Raw genomic sequence first — 16,551 nt, 5'->3', positions numbered from 1 at the left:
CCAATCAGTTAGACAGAAGAGCCACCATCCTTTCTCTGTGCTTATCTGTGCAGAGGAAGGGATGGATCATGGCTGTATTAGTGCCACTGTTCCTAGCTGGCCACAGAACTCCATGTGAGCTTCTGACTATCATGGGTATCTCTGCTGAAATTAGAACAGGGCGCATGCATAACCACCATGAAGGAGGAGGTGCAGTTCCTTTTCCCAGATTGCACAAATGTCCCATTCTCGCATTGGCAGAGGCATCCATGTGACCAGGAAATTTCCCCTCCTTCTTCTTGGTCATGTCACCTCTGATGATGTCAGGAAAGAGCAACCATGTGATCAGGAAGAAGGAGGGGGAATTGTAGAGGTGTCTGAAACAGTCAGGAGCCTTCATGAAACTCCATGGCCAGCTAGGGGTGGTTGCAACACCCTAGGAGGTAAGATGTGTGCCAACTCCATCAACCTACTGTGTTCCTTGGTTGTGTAAACAATGGTCCCAGATCTGACATGAACATGCTGGATTTGGGGCTGTTGCAAGGAATATTTACACTGAGCTAAACTGACCAATGTAGATGAGCCCATAATCAGTAAATAGTTGGAGATGTAGAATTGCTAATGCTTTCTTAATGCATATGTTTTCAAGTTATCCCACAGTAGCCCCATTTAGGGAGGAAGTAATTACATGAGTAAATTGATTATCAAAGGTTCCTTGATATTTGGGGAAATGCATTTTATTGAATTATTCAGCTGTTTCTTGGAAATTAACAATTGGCCAAGTGAAATGGATTTTTTTGCACTCTTTTGATTGCTAACATATGAATTCTGGAATGATTTTCTTCTAGCTGTAATCCAATGGACAGACCTAACAATGTTTGCAACATTTGAAAGAATGATGTATAGACAACATTTATAGAAATGTATAGCTGTTTTTCTTCTTTCATGTTTTTCTTTTCCTGCTTTTGTTATACTTAAACATTATTGTATGTAAGTAAAATCCCATTTGAATGTAAATATTTCTTTAACAGAATAATAAAAAGTAGGGTTCCATTCCAGCCTCCAGAGTTTTAAAGTCTAGGAGCAGCTGATGAGAAAGCACTAACTCATATCTCAGCTAACTGTGACTGAAGATGATGGGACTTGGAACAAAGACCTTTTCTGAGGGTCTCAGAGAGAAGGCTAATATGAGGGCACAAGTTCTGTCAGTGAGTCTGGATCTACTCCGAACTCAAGAACGAGAAACGTAATGTTAGTGGGCAGGAAAAGAGATTTAAAGATGGGCTTAAAGCCAACCTTAAAAACTGTGGCATAGTCACTGAGAACTGGGAAGCCCTGGCCCTTGAGCACTCTAATTGGAGTTCAGCTGTGACCAGCAGTGCTGCGGAGTCCGAAGAGGCACAAATGGAGGGCTTCAGGGAGAAACGTGCCAAAAGGAAGGCCCGTCAAGCCAACCCTGACCGGGACCGCCTTCCACCTGGAAACCGATGTCCTCACTGCGGGAGAACATGCAGATCAAGAATAGGTCTCTTCAGCCACCTAAGAACCCACCCCACCAAGACACCAAAGATGGAAGACAATCCTCCTCGAACTACGAGGGATCGCCTAAGAGAAGAGAGTAAGAGAAGAAGCCGTAAAGGCTTCGTAGGTCATAACCAACACTTTAAATTGTGTCTGGAAATGGATTAGTAATCAATGAACGTATTGTAACAAGGGAAATGTATGGTCCCAATTGAAGTTAACAGTTTGGCTGGAGCTCTCTGTACCAACTCAAGTCTGAATACTTTTCTGGCAGTCCCATACAGAACACGTTGAGACAAGCATCTTAAGGAATGGGCACAGTTGGTATGCTCAGCTTTAAATCTGTACAAGCAGTTATGTCCATTGCAGAAACTTGGTCCTTCAGACTTAAGGATGAATCCACAGCTACATCTAACTCATTTTCATGGGTGAATGCAATCTCATTTATGAGAGGCTGAGTGTGTGTATATGTGTAGGCTTCAAGATAATTTGAGGTCTACAGAAGCCCACTTGAATGCTTAGAATTTCTCTGTCAATTTTAGTTTATGTCCAATTACAAAATTCCAAATGGAACGTGCAAATTCATGGTAATAAAATTGTGGACTTGCATGTCTCATCTGTGTTTTCCATCTGCTTTTTAGAAACAGCAATATGTGAAGGGCAAAGCATGGAAAGAATTCTTGTCTTCCTGATAGATTTCTGCTTTGGTAAATAGTGTAGCTGATCTTTTAAATACACAAACTAGAAGAAATATTACCTTTCACTGAACACATCTATGATTTTTTTAAAAAGTTTTTGAGAGCATAGTTACAACAAAGTAATGAATGGCTGTGAAACAAACAGGCCATGCCAGTGAGTAAGTGGTCAATGCCCAAATGCCAAGTTACAGAGGATTGCTGTTTACCATAGTGTTCCAAAAGCAAAATGCCATGCATGTTTGCTCAGATGTAAGCCACACTGGATTCAATATGATTTCCTAACAGGGAAATATATATGACTGCAGTTCCAAATCTCACTAGAATAATAGAATCTTAAAGTTGTAAGGGACTGCTATTCAATTCCACGCTTCAAGACAGTCCATTTCACAGTAGAACAGCAATTATTGTAAAGAAGTTATTTCAAATGTTTGGGTAGAATCTCTTTTCTTGAAATCTGAATCCACTAGTTTGCTGAGACACCAGAACTTTTTGGCAGAGAAGGCCAAAGTCCCCTGACATTGAGCCATGGCAGTTAAAATTGCATCAAAGTTCATTAATTCTACAGTGTAGATGCACTCTTAGTGGAGTGGCATGGTTGCTGTACAGCAGCCATATAGCATCATACAAAGTCTTGAGAAGCACTGACTGAGTTTGTGACAGAAATCTTTTAGCAAAGCTGATAATAAATCAAATATCTTTTAAGGTAGTTGATAGAATAGGAACACAGTACAGAAAAGTGACATGTTGCACCTACAATATGTCATAATTCAGAACAAAAGATCTCCTAAACCCTTCCTTTAAGATCCAAGGTCAATTGGCAGTCATGCTTTCTCCTTAGGATTTTTTGCATTTATTTGGCTACATTTGATGATGGATGCTGGAATCTGTGTTTGTTTGGAATTTTTGTCACACAGCAGCTTTGTGATTTTAATCTCATCACCAAAGCACACTAACAATGCTGGGCAAGGACATTTATGTCTGAGGTAGAACAAAATATGGTGCCTTCCACTAATCCAATTCAAAATTCTCAAAGTCAACCACTTAATTTTGACAACTGAGGGGGAAAACTCATAGGCATATCTCTCCCCTTTGCTGGGAGTAAAACACAGCAGCAAAAATTAAACAACTAACCATTTATTGCCCTTCGACACTTCAAACTGCTGCCTGAGACGCCTCATATTGCCTAATGGTAGAGCTATTTTTTTTACCTGTGCCATTCCTTCCATAGTTCAGCATTGCAGTTACTTAATCAATAGTTTTACCTGGACTGGAGCACTAGATGAGAGATGAGTCACATCTCCAATTCTGGCAGCTGCACGGGGGTCACTTGAGCTGATCAGGACAGGGGCACTAATCTCCATGGAATGCCTGTTATTCATGGCCTGAGAAGATTTGTGTGTCATGCTCAGAGCCGTGAAGGAGTGGCGCTTCTTGGTGTTCTTCTTGCCGTCAATGTGCCGCTGAATGGCACTGACTGCTCCAGCACTGTTCAGGGTACAGCACTGGACTGTGTTTATTGCCAGGTTAGTGTCTGCTGGCAAGGGGACATCGCTGCCAGCAGCTAGATTGGTCTTGTCCGTCTCAATAAGTTGCTTAGCTGATTCGTTGAGCTAAATGAAGAAACAAAAAGAAGAAGGGGAGAGGTGGGCATTACAGAGCTGTTAAGTCTGTATAGTCCTAGAGTTCAAATTCTCTACTCAAATTACAGCTGTTACAACTTCACATTTATAAACTCTAGAATTGAATTAATAGAGGCTCATCTTTCTAATACTGAACATGTAACCATTATTGTACAATGAGAAGGCTATCTTTTGTCACAATACTAAGGCATACTGTTGGCAATGGTGGAATACTTAGTCAAGTATCCTGGAGCGTGTCCTCTCTGCCCAGTTATAGCACTATTGCTCCATCATTAACTGGCATGAGAATACAATGTTGATATAGCACTGTGGTTCCTACAGTTCTTAACAGCTGGTAAGCTGGTTGGGATTTTTGGGAGCTGAAGTCCAAAACACCTGGATGCCCAAGGGTTGGGAACCACTGATATAGCAGGATCATAAGACTATAGTTGTGTAATATGAAAGGATCCCTGTAGGTGGTATAACTATGTGTTGCCATAAAGGAAAGAAAGCATTTGACAAATAAGATATCATAGCCAGCAGATTACTGCTGTTCAACCCTGAAAAAGGTGCAAAAGCTAGCATTGTGCATCAAGAAGATTTGGGACTTGGTGTTACCTTTGCAGCCATGGAAATACTCTAGTAACTGTATGGAAGTAATATACTCCTCCTATAAGCAACTGCATGAAAGTAATCCATGCAACTGTCTTATGGATGAGCCAGTCAACCCATGGTACAGAGTCTTGGAATTGCAATAAGAGTATATGAAACAAATGCTATAATGATGTCCAGTGCAGAATGTGGAAAACTTTCCAGTTTTCCCATTATGCCTGTAGACATGTTCACTGGGGAATTCTGGGAGATGTAGTTCAGAAAAAGTAATGTTTCCAAGCTCTGACATTGGCAATTCAACATTCTACTGAGGCTCAAATCCCATTCATTCAAAATGGGATTATGCATATAAACACAAGGCTGACACTGTGGGTCACTGCAGATCATGGATAATCCTTTGTTCAGAAGCTTCACAGGAACTAAATTTACACTCATGCAAACCCTTAAAAATAATGATGGAGGATCTCCCTGACTCTGATACTGAACAGAAACATTTTATAAGAAGACTCTTGTAATTATATGTAGATAGAAGCACTGAATACTAACTCTCCAAGCAAATCACAGTCAGCTTTTATTAGAGCCCATTGAACATTTTGTTTTTGCAAAAAAGTGAGAAAATGAAACTATGGATTTTTCCACCAGAGGTTTATTGTGGTCCCTATGTGTTCCTTTGTTAAGTTTGGGAGCTGTTTTTGGCTTGAGTGTTTGTATCATGCCTTTTCTTGCTTTAAAAATTGTGGTTGTCATAATTTGAAACAAAAGTGAACACTGATTTTACCAAAAGTCTCCATTTTCCTAGAAGATGTGTTATGACTACTTCTACATTACCAATGTCTGAGGCAGAGGATAAAGAAACTGTATGTAATTTACAATTTCCTTTTTCACAAGTGAAGCCTTCTAAAAAATAGGCAGTGAAAAACCTCATATTTACAAATACAGAAATTCAAATCCTTCAGCTTTGTTTTAGCAGAACGGAGAGGAAAAATCATATAATTGGCATCAGTATAAACATAAATATAAAAAAAACCTGAACATAAGAAAGAAAACAAAGCATTCTTTCAAGATCCAACTCAATTAGGAAATGAAAAATTTGAGACTTGGCACATCCAAAAACGGATTCAGTGATGCCATATTGAGAAATTTTGTCTTCCAAAAAAGTGGATTATATGTAAGAACTTCATATAAGTTTGTTCAAACTCTGCTTTAAAAATGTACCCAGGAATGAAATGTGAATGGGAGTAAGTCAATTTATTAAGTAAAACAGTTTTGATTAGCCACTCAGTACACAAGAAAAGTGCTTAAAAATGAAAAACATTATATGGTTGCCTAGTGGGAGACAAAGTTAATCCAGAAAGGAGCAAATGACATTGATTTTCATATGTTCACGGTATCCTCATTTTAGCACGTAAGTGCTTCTTTATGCTGCATTATTCCATTTGAATCACTCCAGTCAGTCTTGTGAACTTATCATTGATGTTCTCTATCACAACCTTGTCGCATTTACACTTTAAGAGTGTAATTTGCACTGTATTTTTGTCTACCTTGATGGCATCATTGCTAATTCCTGTTCCTCCTGGTTTGTGATTGGCTAGTCTATTGGTTTAATGTAGCTGTTATAGTGCTACTGTAGAACAAAAGTACAAATGTAGTGTGGCTATAATGTTATGATGATATACCACAGGGCCGGTTCGTAATTGAAGCCCTTGAAGCTGCCACTTTGGGCGCAGCCCTTGCTGGGCGCTCTCGCGGCGGCGGTGGCGACCATTGGGTCGCTCGCCGCAGAACAAGGAAGTCCTTGCTATTCTCGCAAGATTCCGTGAGATTTTGCAAGATTTCTGCGAGATCTCGCGAAATCTCGTGAAAATAGCAAGGACTTCCTGGAGTTCCGCGGCTGGAGAGCGCGCCGCTGCCGGTAAGTTAGGGGGGGGCATAATTTTTTTGGGGGGGGAGGCCCTAGGTTTGCGTACATAGTGAAAAAACCTAGGGCTGCTGCTGATATACCAGCAAGCTAACAAACCAGAAACTGGAAGAAGTGCTTACAAGGAATTTAGATATACTAAGAAAGTCCTTGCTTGAGTACTAGAAGTGGTATGGGGCTCCTCTGCCAGAGATATCCTTGGGGATCCTTGAGGGAGGGATAACATTGCCCACAAATGGATTTTATTTATTTATTTATTTGCTTACAACATTTATACCCCGCCCTTCTCACCCGATGGGACTCAGGGTGGCTTACAGAAATTGGCAAAATTTAATGCCCAAAGAATACAATCATAAAAGCAAAACAATACATATAGATCCATTAATAACATTGTTAAAATACATTACAAAAACCTTAAAAACATATATATATATATAATTAATTCCATTCGTCCAAGAACCTCATGCTTCATCCTTTGTCACTCATGGAAGAAAGCATTTTGAGACATCTGCGCCCAAACTGAATTGTTGTCAGTCAAGGTCATTATTTCCAGTGTGAATTTTTTCTTCTTCTTCAAAGCAACAAAGTCTGAAGAGCAATGACATTAAGTAAGGCTAAAGCGAAAGTGGAACTAATGCATTGTTATGGTGATGTGATAATATGATGTGATAACAGTTGCCAATGTTTTCAAGAGTTTCAGAAGTGATCCCCTCTTGCTACTTTCCTTTACTTGGCCTCTGCTGCTTTCTTCTTATAGAGTACTCTTCTTGAAATACTCTGACTAACCTAATAGCCTACACTCCCAGGTAAGGCATGTCACTAAACCAAAGAAGCCCTTGAAAACAGAATGGAAGAGGCCCAGGAAGAGCCATCTTGTCTGATGGTCCTAAACTATTTCTCTAATTCGTATGGCTGTCTTTCACTACTAAGGCATGAGATGAGAAAGTCTCAAGCACCTGGCAGAAAGAAAGAAGCAGAAGCCACAGACGGGAATGCTGTTCTTTAGTTGGGTGTAAATTGCATCCTTTATTAGCAAATACTTGCACTGTTTTATAAAAGCTTTATAGCAGACTTCCACTTTGGACATTGTAATACCTGGTTTTATTTTTTTTAAAAAAAGAGACGAATACGTACACAACAATAAAGTTGTTGAAATAAGCATCTTCATGTGATACCTCACTCATGAGATCAGGGAATGAACTTGAGCAATGCAACAAAAGAAAGGAGAATGACTTCTTGAGAATTTTAAAAATAAACATGTATTATTCAAGATGCCTTAAGCAAGAATTCCCTGATCTGATGCCCTGTTTTGGATTTCCACACCCATGATAATATTTTATACCAATAGGGCAAATGAGAACATGATCAAATATATGTGGGGCACCAGGTTGAGGATGGCAGATCTATGGCAATGTAATCTTTACTGTAGGGTTGGGGAAGATTTGCTTCCCCAAATGTTTGACTTTTAAATCTCACATCCCCTTACTATTAGTTATGCTGTGTAAGAATTTTAGGGATTTTAAATTAAAATATTAGAAGGACCAAAATCTCCATAAGGGAGATCCCAACCATTTGGCCTGTCCAATAGCTGACAACCTTATACATTTTATTTTAAAATAAATATTACCAAGCATTGGGAGGGGGAGAAAAGTTCTGTGGGCACTGCAGATTTCTAAAAAAATTGATAAATAGGTCCCAGAGCAAGTCAAGCCTGAACCTTCCCTAGAAACCACAATAACTAAACGGGGACTGTTGTATGCTGGACATATTTTGAGAAGACAATATTAACTGGAAATACAATAATGCTTGGTAAAGTAGAAGGCAATAAGAAGAGAGAACTATTGTACTCCAAGTTGATAGACTCAGGGTGCAAAATTTAATTATATGGCTCAATGCTATGGAATCATGGGAGCTGTAGTTTTACAGGTTTTTAGCTTTCATACAAATTTCTCAGCATTGAGCCATGGCAGTTAAAGTGGTGTCAAACTGCATTAATTCTACAGTGTATATGCACTGCCTTTCAAAAGAGCCTTGTCCCTGAGTCTGGAAGACCTCAGCAGTGCTGGTTTTTTTTTGTAAATACTTTTTATTAAACATTTTCTAAATATATATACAACGAAAGAGTGGGAACATTATTTATAGAAAGGTTTAAGACAGAAGGAAAAAGAAAGAGAAAAAGAGAAAAGAAAAAAAATTATGAGCTTCCGTTGATCTCTTATTCCTGTCCTTTATTGTTCAAGACTGTTTATTTTTGGTTCTCTCCCTTTTGTTTAAAAAGTCTTTGGATTTATTTTTTCTCTTAAGGATTGTACGTCGTCTTCAAATGATGACCAGTCAGTCTTTTTTACTCCCTTGCCAGTGTTCTTTTTCAATAGGAAGGTAAATTGATCCATATTTTTAATTTCCCATACTTTGTTTAACCAGTCCTCTCTCTCAGGACTATTTTCCAACTTCCACATCTTTGCATACGCCATTCTTGCTGCTGTTGATAGGAAGATTATTATCTTTTCTTTATTAATGTCATTAAAAATGTCCTTATCCAAAATACCCAAAAGATAGATCTCCGGCTTAATTGGGTAGTACATTCTTAATATTTTTTGGCTTTCCTTATGTACCATATTCCAGAATTCTCTTGCTTTTACACACGACCACCAGTGCCATTGATAACGTGGTTTGGAGGTGTCTCATTTTGAGAGTCAACATAAGTCGAAGTCAATGAAACTTTACATTAACTGCCCTTTGAAATTAACAACACCTTTGAAGTAAAAACAAAAAAACTGCTCATGTTAGATAACTATGCATTTTATCTACTCCAGCATTTTGTTCACTGGATGGCCAACTATGAACATCCCTTTTTCACATGTCTCATTGGGTTACCTTATTCAGTGAAGCCAATTGGACACTGCTCCATAGCAGAAGGGTTACAACTAATACATGAATTACAAGAGGAGAATGGAGCTTTGGCAATATCACATGTTCTATGTATGATGTTAAAAGAAAACATAGTATTTTTGAATGTGAAGTGTTTTTCCTAAATATTTTATCTTACCTTCCATATTGAATTTCCAATTTAGTAAAGAAAATGCGCTAGCATAGTGATTTGAATGTTGAACCAGACTCTGGGGTTCAGATCTCAGCTCAGCCCCAGAAACCCACTAGTTGACCTTAGGCAATTTACAGTCTTTCAGTCTAAGAAGAAGGCAATGACAAATCTCCACTGAATAAATCTTGCCAAGAAAACCTTGTGATGGGGTCACCATAAGTCAAGTTCAGTTGAAGAAATAACAACAATAAATGACAACAACATCAACAAAGAACTTGTTTGTTTTAAGATTGTTTCCGGATCTGAACTTCTGGACTTCTGAACTTCCATATATTTAATACCAACCATTATGAGGTTATACAATATCATCAAAAATGCTCTTTACTCTTTTGTGTTATTTCTTGCTGTCTCTGGAGCAACAGCACCATATGATGAAAATATGAGGTTGTGATTAATTGAAAATGAATATAAAACTTTAGCAGAAATATCATGTTTTAAATGTCCCCAAAGGGCAAGGAAAATAATAATAAATGAAACTGACATTTCAGTGAGAGAAGCTGCACTGTCTCTTAATACTTAGCTGTTCATTTTTCCAGGAATGTAAACCAATATTTTAACTACTAATACTTCTTGATAGTGTCCTCATAAGAAAAGCAACAATTACCATGCCTGGGACTAATAATCTGGAAACTTGGTAAATCTCTCTACAACTTTCTGTCTTCATTCTCCTTTTCACAGACAGAATAAGGTTCCAGAAAGCGGGCTCCTTCATTTGTTGGTTTGTTTGCAGCTAGGCATAGCAAGAATATAGAAATCAAAAAAGCATTTCTGATAGATTTCTTATCCAGGTTACCTCACAGTTCTAGCTGTTGGCTCTTATCACTTATTTTGCATTTCTACCCTCTAGAAATGATCCTGCCCCGGATCTCGTACTCAGGCCTCAAGATGAAAAACACGATGAGTTTGCTCAATTTCCAACTTCACAACATCCATAGGAAAAGACACCTTAAGTTGCTAATAGAAACATCCTTTAGAAACGTACTTCTGTACACAAGACAAGTGTCCGATAGAGACACCCACAGTAGTGATGGGCAGGAGAGGCGTTAATGCCTACTGGACAGATCCCCAGTGTTGGTTCATACATTGGGCCTGTTCCATTTTAGTCATCGGTTCCGAAGAGACTCTCAATAGGGATGAGAATCTATTTGCAATAATCTACAGCAGATTGGGAGTATTAGTTCTGTTAATGGCTAGGATTCAAACCCACTCTGAATCCTTTAACAGTCCATACCCTGGAGCAAGGCTAGAACAAGGTTGTGGTGTGTTTCATTTGTTTGTTGAAGCAATAGCATCATTCTTTTTCAATTTGTTAAATTACAGGAAGTCCCCAAGTTACAAACAATGTAAATTCTGTAGGTTTGTTCTTAAATTGAATTTGTAAGTCAGAACAGGTACACACACACACACACACAAACACACATATCCCTTCCCTATATTATTCAAAACACACACACACACACGTTTTGAATAGCGTGTGGAGTTTGTATTGCTGTCGGTGCCCCTGTTCAGAAGACGTCACCTCACTTTCTGTCCCTGTGATAACTGATTTTTGAAAAAGTTGGCTGGTTGTGAAAACAAGGGTTGGTCATAAAGCTTTAGTGGAGACACATTTTTTCCCAGGATTACTTTCAGGAGTGAATTTCTCCAAGGGATAGATTTCCTGTTGTCTCACCCCCATTCTTAACTATGATTCATTTTAAAGTCAGATGCTTGTAACTTAAGGACTGCCTGTAATTGACTTGCAACTTGTAACTGCCTTTGCAACTGATGTTTTAGCTTTTCCTCAGTATTGGTAGGAATATTGCTTTTGTCATGTTTTGTTTACTGTTGTAAAAAGACCATATAAGTAGAAATGGCTTACAATATAAAGTGACTATTATTTTCATAGTTAAAAAGTTATTTGTGCCTAAGATCAACATTCTGTCCAGTGCAGTTTTAAATATCGGAAACTTCTCCATTTCTGAAAAAAAAATCCCCTTAGATAATATAGATTTTACTCACTGGAGGATCGTCCACTCATTAAGGTAAAGGAAAAGCTTTTCCTCTGACATTAAGTCTAGTTGTATCCGACTCTGAGGGTTGGTGCTCATCTCCATTTCTAAGCTGAAGATCTGGTGTTGTCCGTAGACACCTCCAAGGTCATGTGGCCAGCAAGACTACATGGAGGGCCATTATCTTCCTGCTGGAGTGATACCAATTAATCTACTCAAATTTGAATCTACTCATTACAAACCAATATTTGTACACCACAGTAGGGTTCCAAAACAACACAGTAGTGTTAATGTATTATGAATTTGTTAGGTTGATGTTTTGCTAACATCATATACTGACTGACAAATAGTGAATCAGAAGGAATGAAAAATAACCAGAAAAAGTCTTGTGAGAGGTAGGAACCTTCATGCTTTGGAAAAGAAAATGTGACAATCTCCAACTAATGAACAGAATTAGAAAAATAGACTGTAATTTGAATTTGTGAAGACAGAGACATAACAAGTGTTGTGTGTTAGCTGAAAGGGAACTATCATTCAGGTATGATGATTCAGTTTATATATCTGAGGCAGAGCTGATAGATTTATTGGCTGCTAGAGCAGTGTCTGTTTACTCCAATATGCTCTGCAAAACAAATATTGCAAAGGTATTGTAAGCCTGGAGTCCTCTCTCATTTGAAGGAAACCATACCCAGTAATATTATTCACTTATAAGCGTGACAAAATACACAGTGGTGAGATAGAATCCTAAATAAAAATAATAAATTGCATTTTTGCTCAAAGACTACATAGCAAAAGGAGTGTAAAATTGTGTTTCCACATGTAAGCACTTAAATGTGGATGAGCAATACTTTGTGCAGTTAGACGGAAATGGAGTTAAAACAAGAATTCCACTTGGCAGTTATGAAAAATGTCATTCTGCAATGCCCTATCCTAGAGCCAAGATGTTTTAAGTGTCTAGTTTATAGTGTTTGTTTATGTAGCCTCTGTCTGTGTGTGTGTAGTGCCTCCAAGTATGCGCATGTCTACGTATAGTGATTCCAATAAATTTTATAGGGCTTTTGCAGGCAAGGAATAACCAGGGGTGGTTTTGCCAATTCCTTTCTCTGAAATATAGCCTACAGCACCTGATGACTGCCAGCTAAGTTAGACTAGTGAATTAATGGGAACTTCCAAAATAAACACAGTAAGGTAAGTTGGATGGTTCAATGGATTTAACCTAAGTCTGTACATGTACATTTTATTGTCTCGTTGTTGGGGGGAAATTGGTAATAATTATTAATATATTAAGTACTTTCCTTTCCTTATGAGGGAGGAGTAAAGCTTCAATTACTGATTTCATTTGGTAATTGTTCATGTTCTTGCCTTCATACCAAAATAATGATGTAGTTAGCAAAACATCATGTGGACAGATATGTTAACTAAAGAGCATAGTTATTCATAGAAATCTCAATAGTGGTTTACTTGCTAATACTAGACAGGCTAGCATTGATGTTATATTTGAGGGAAAATAACTATTAGCAAGATAAGAAAAAGGGTGGCATAACCTGGAATGCAGTAAACTATCAATTGAATTGTTTGGATTCTCCATAAATTGTGAGTGGGATAAAAGAGAGGCAATTCTAGAGGAAACGGATAACTCTGAAGCAATCTAATCCGGTAAGCGCAATGAGCATTAGACCTCTTGACCTTTACAAAAAAAATGCCACATTCTAGGCCACATAATAACCTGCTTTGAGACTGAATCATGGTGTGGAGTTCAAAAACATGGTGCTCATCTGTTCACATAAAAATTCCACCAGAAAGTAGAAACTACTTCCATGGGCCCTAAAATTATTTGATCCCTACATTTGTTTTGTTCAGTGCTCTGACTCCAAGGATAAACCTACAGTAAAGTCAATTAAGTGAGAGGAAGAATAGTGGTGTGCTGACGACTATTGTACTACATACTGGCTGAATATATATTAGCAGAAACCATACAAAAGATTCCAAGGAAACCAGCTATTTGAAAGAGCATCAGATATTGCCTGTGTGAATTAACATCCAACCTTGTAAAGAGTCTGTAGTGCATAAAACTAATCCAATTTCATTTGAGCAATTGTGAAGATACGCAACTCATGCATGTGCAAGGTTTAAGGGAAATGACTTGGCAAATGTATATGTGGCTTAAGAATTATGCTTGTTTTTCTTTTGGAAACTGTTTTGCAGGCCAAGAATGTTTCTGTGTATAAGAAACTGCACAACTCATGTCCAAATGCATCTTAAAAATTAAATCTATATATCATTCCAGTTATCCGGTCATTTTTTAAAATAATGTCCACTGGAACATAGATACATGCACAGATCTTTCCCACTACCAGCAAACTCCCCAATCACTCCCATAAAGAAAACAAATCCATATGCACATTCCTTCATGAAAATAGTTCTGTTCCTTAAATGAAAAAGGTGGGAGAGGGGGGACAAAGAGTGGAGGAGGACAGAAAGCAGCAGGTCTCAACATTGGGAAGAGTATCTAAAACCTACCTCCACTGCCAGAAAGGAGATTAACCAAATCTCCTGATATCTATCTGTCATATGGCTCCACTCCATGGTATATACCCTATGGGGATACAGCATCTGTTTTATTCTTACATGTCATTCTGAACTTTTAAATATTGGCTTCCAAGCTATTTGGACAAATGAGGCTCCAGTGGATGTTCTACTAATGATGAAGACTGTTATGAAAAATGAAGCATTACACAATGGTGCTCTGATCTTGGCATTGTTATGCAGTTGCTAATTTAAGGCTGGTTGGGGATCAACAGACACAGAGCACATTTTTCTAGAAATGGTCCATCCACCCTGGAAAAGAGCCTCCCGCATTCCTAGCTTCAATTCAGAAACGATTTACTTTGTGGAGACTTCAAGCACCAGGTGGCTGCTTACACCAGCTTACAGACTACATTTCAGTAAAGAGTTGAGCGTAGGCAATGACTTTAAGTGTGCTTAACATCCTGTCAGATTATGGCAATGGATCAACATGAAAAGAGCCTTTGCTAGCCAGTATGTAACATTTGAATGCAGCATTTCTACAATCGAAGTGTACCACCCTCCCTTCCTCTGCTTTAAAAAGTGTATAAAATGTACATATGCTCCCAAAAATAAAGATACAATCATTTTTCCACATTCACTGGGGTTAAGGGCACATGACCTCCATGGAAATGAAAAACTGAAATTAAAGAAATGACTAGTTTTTTAAAAAACCAGAAAGAACACCTCTTTAGGAATTTCTAGGTTTTCTGGCATAGCATCACATTGGAGATTGCTGGAAAGATGTTCTTTCTATGATGCCAGGAGGAAATTGACCGCAGGAGCCACACTGGAGGACCTTAATATTCCTAGAAAAAGCATTTGAAATCAATCTGTGAATAATCAAACCTGCAAAAGTCAAAACTGCAAATGTGGAGGGATCGCTATTCAGTGTTCCCTCACTACTTCGCGGTTCACCTTTTGCAGATTTGCTGTTTTGCGGTTTTTCAATAAACTCTAAAAGACTATTATAAATCATAAAAAATTACAATTTACAGCCTAAGGAAGGAAGGAAGGAGAAGCCAAATGGAGAGAAAAGGAGCCCAAGTGGCAACGGGAGGAAAAGCAAGTGATTTATCAACAAAAGATTGGTTGATAAAGACTTAAAATAGTGTATAACTACTAAAATAATGTATAAATATTAAAATAAATATAGTGTCCTTACTTCACTGATTTTCACTTATTGCGGATGGTCCTGGAACCTAACCCCAGCAATAAGTGAGGGAACACTGTATATCATTCCAGTGCTGTTAGTCCAGTTCTCCAATTTTTATGTTTCTGTATCCCAACACTGTCAAAATTCTGACTGAAACATTATTTTTCCCCTTCAGTTATTTTTGGCAACAGATAAGCAACACACATTTACATATTACATTTTATTTTTAAATGAAATAAATGTTTTTATTTACTAGCAATGCTGTTTCCAAGGCACACGACAGCCAAAAAGGAATGAAGTGCCTTAGAGTAATATGTGCTTAGGATAGCATGCCATCATGAGTTTGCAAAATGAAAATAAATGATGCATGCAGCACAAGTATGCATTAATCCCAGGGCAGTGAACTAGCAAATTCTTCTTTCCTGAGCAACTACAGTATTTGTGTAGGAAATTGTACCGTTATATTGTATCTGAGCCAAGAATCTTTGGGTCAAAGAATTCCTCCATGTTTATCAGAAACCGTATGTGCTCTGAATGCAAAATATTTGAAAGATACCTTTAATTCCAAATTTGACAGCTTGAAAACATTTGGTAGGTGGGTGGGGAGGTGGAGTGGAATCTTTGAGCAGATTGCTCAATCCCTTCACCTCAGAACTCAACATCAAAACACATCCTGGCTCTTCCTCAACCGTGATTTGCTGACAGGCATCACAATCTAGCGGTGTTAAAGGCTCTATGACAGAGCTCGGTGATATATGTCTTGGATTTTGATTTGTTGGGTTATTCTGCCAGAATGTCTGTTTTGAATGGCAAGTCCTAGCAGCCGCCAGAATATACAATTTGGCAGTTTTTAGCTCAGAGCTTCTTGATGGTTGGGAACACAGTGGAGCAGAAAAGGCTATGGTAACTTCCCTCTCACATAATTTATGAAATAGTAGTGTTCAACTTTTATGAGTTGTACTTTTTTGTTGGGTGCCTTAAATTTTTTCCAGTCCTATGGTGAACCAATAATTGGATTTTCTGGTGCTAAGAGTGTGAAAACTACACTTGTAATTTTCAAGTGTAAGCGAACAGAATTTTGGCGCCCCTCCCCCCCAAAAAAACCAATCACTGAAAAATAAAAGCGTTGGATAAGTGAAAATGTTGGATAATAAGGAGGGATTAAGGAAAAGCCTATTAAACAGCAAATTACATTATGATTTTACAACTTAAGAACCAAAACATCATGTTTTACAAGAAATCAACAGAAAAAGCAGTTCAATACATGGTAATGTTATGTAGGAATTACTATATTTGCGAATTTAGCACCAAAGATTGAACTGGGATATGGGGCAGTGTGGACTCAGATAACCCAGTTCAAAGCAGATATTGTGGGTTATTCTGCTTTGA

General features: G+C 38.2%; 1 protein-coding gene across 3 annotated transcripts in view; it reads right to left on the bottom strand.

Moving 5' to 3' along the window:
- The window catches only part of sh3rf3 (SH3 domain containing ring finger 3), a 292,799-nt gene that overhangs the window by 66,876 nt on the left and 209,372 nt on the right, over positions 1-16,551 (bottom strand). For 2 of the 3 annotated variants that reach the window (XM_008107051.3, XM_062975422.1), the window contains exon 4: positions 3,461-3,808. The exons of the other annotated variant lie outside the window; for it this stretch is intronic. In XM_008107051.3, the coding sequence (XP_008105258.2) occupies positions 3,461-3,808 (348 nt within the window). The remainder of the gene's footprint in view (positions 1-3,460; positions 3,809-16,551) is intronic. 3 annotated transcript variants of the gene reach the window in all.

Source organism: Anolis carolinensis, chromosome 3 (assembly GCF_035594765.1).
Source record: "Anolis carolinensis isolate JA03-04 chromosome 3, rAnoCar3.1.pri, whole genome shotgun sequence".
In the NCBI taxonomy this organism is placed as follows: Eukaryota; Metazoa; Chordata; class Lepidosauria; order Squamata; family Dactyloidae; genus Anolis; species Anolis carolinensis.
This window is presented reverse-complemented; position numbering and strand designations above follow the sequence as displayed.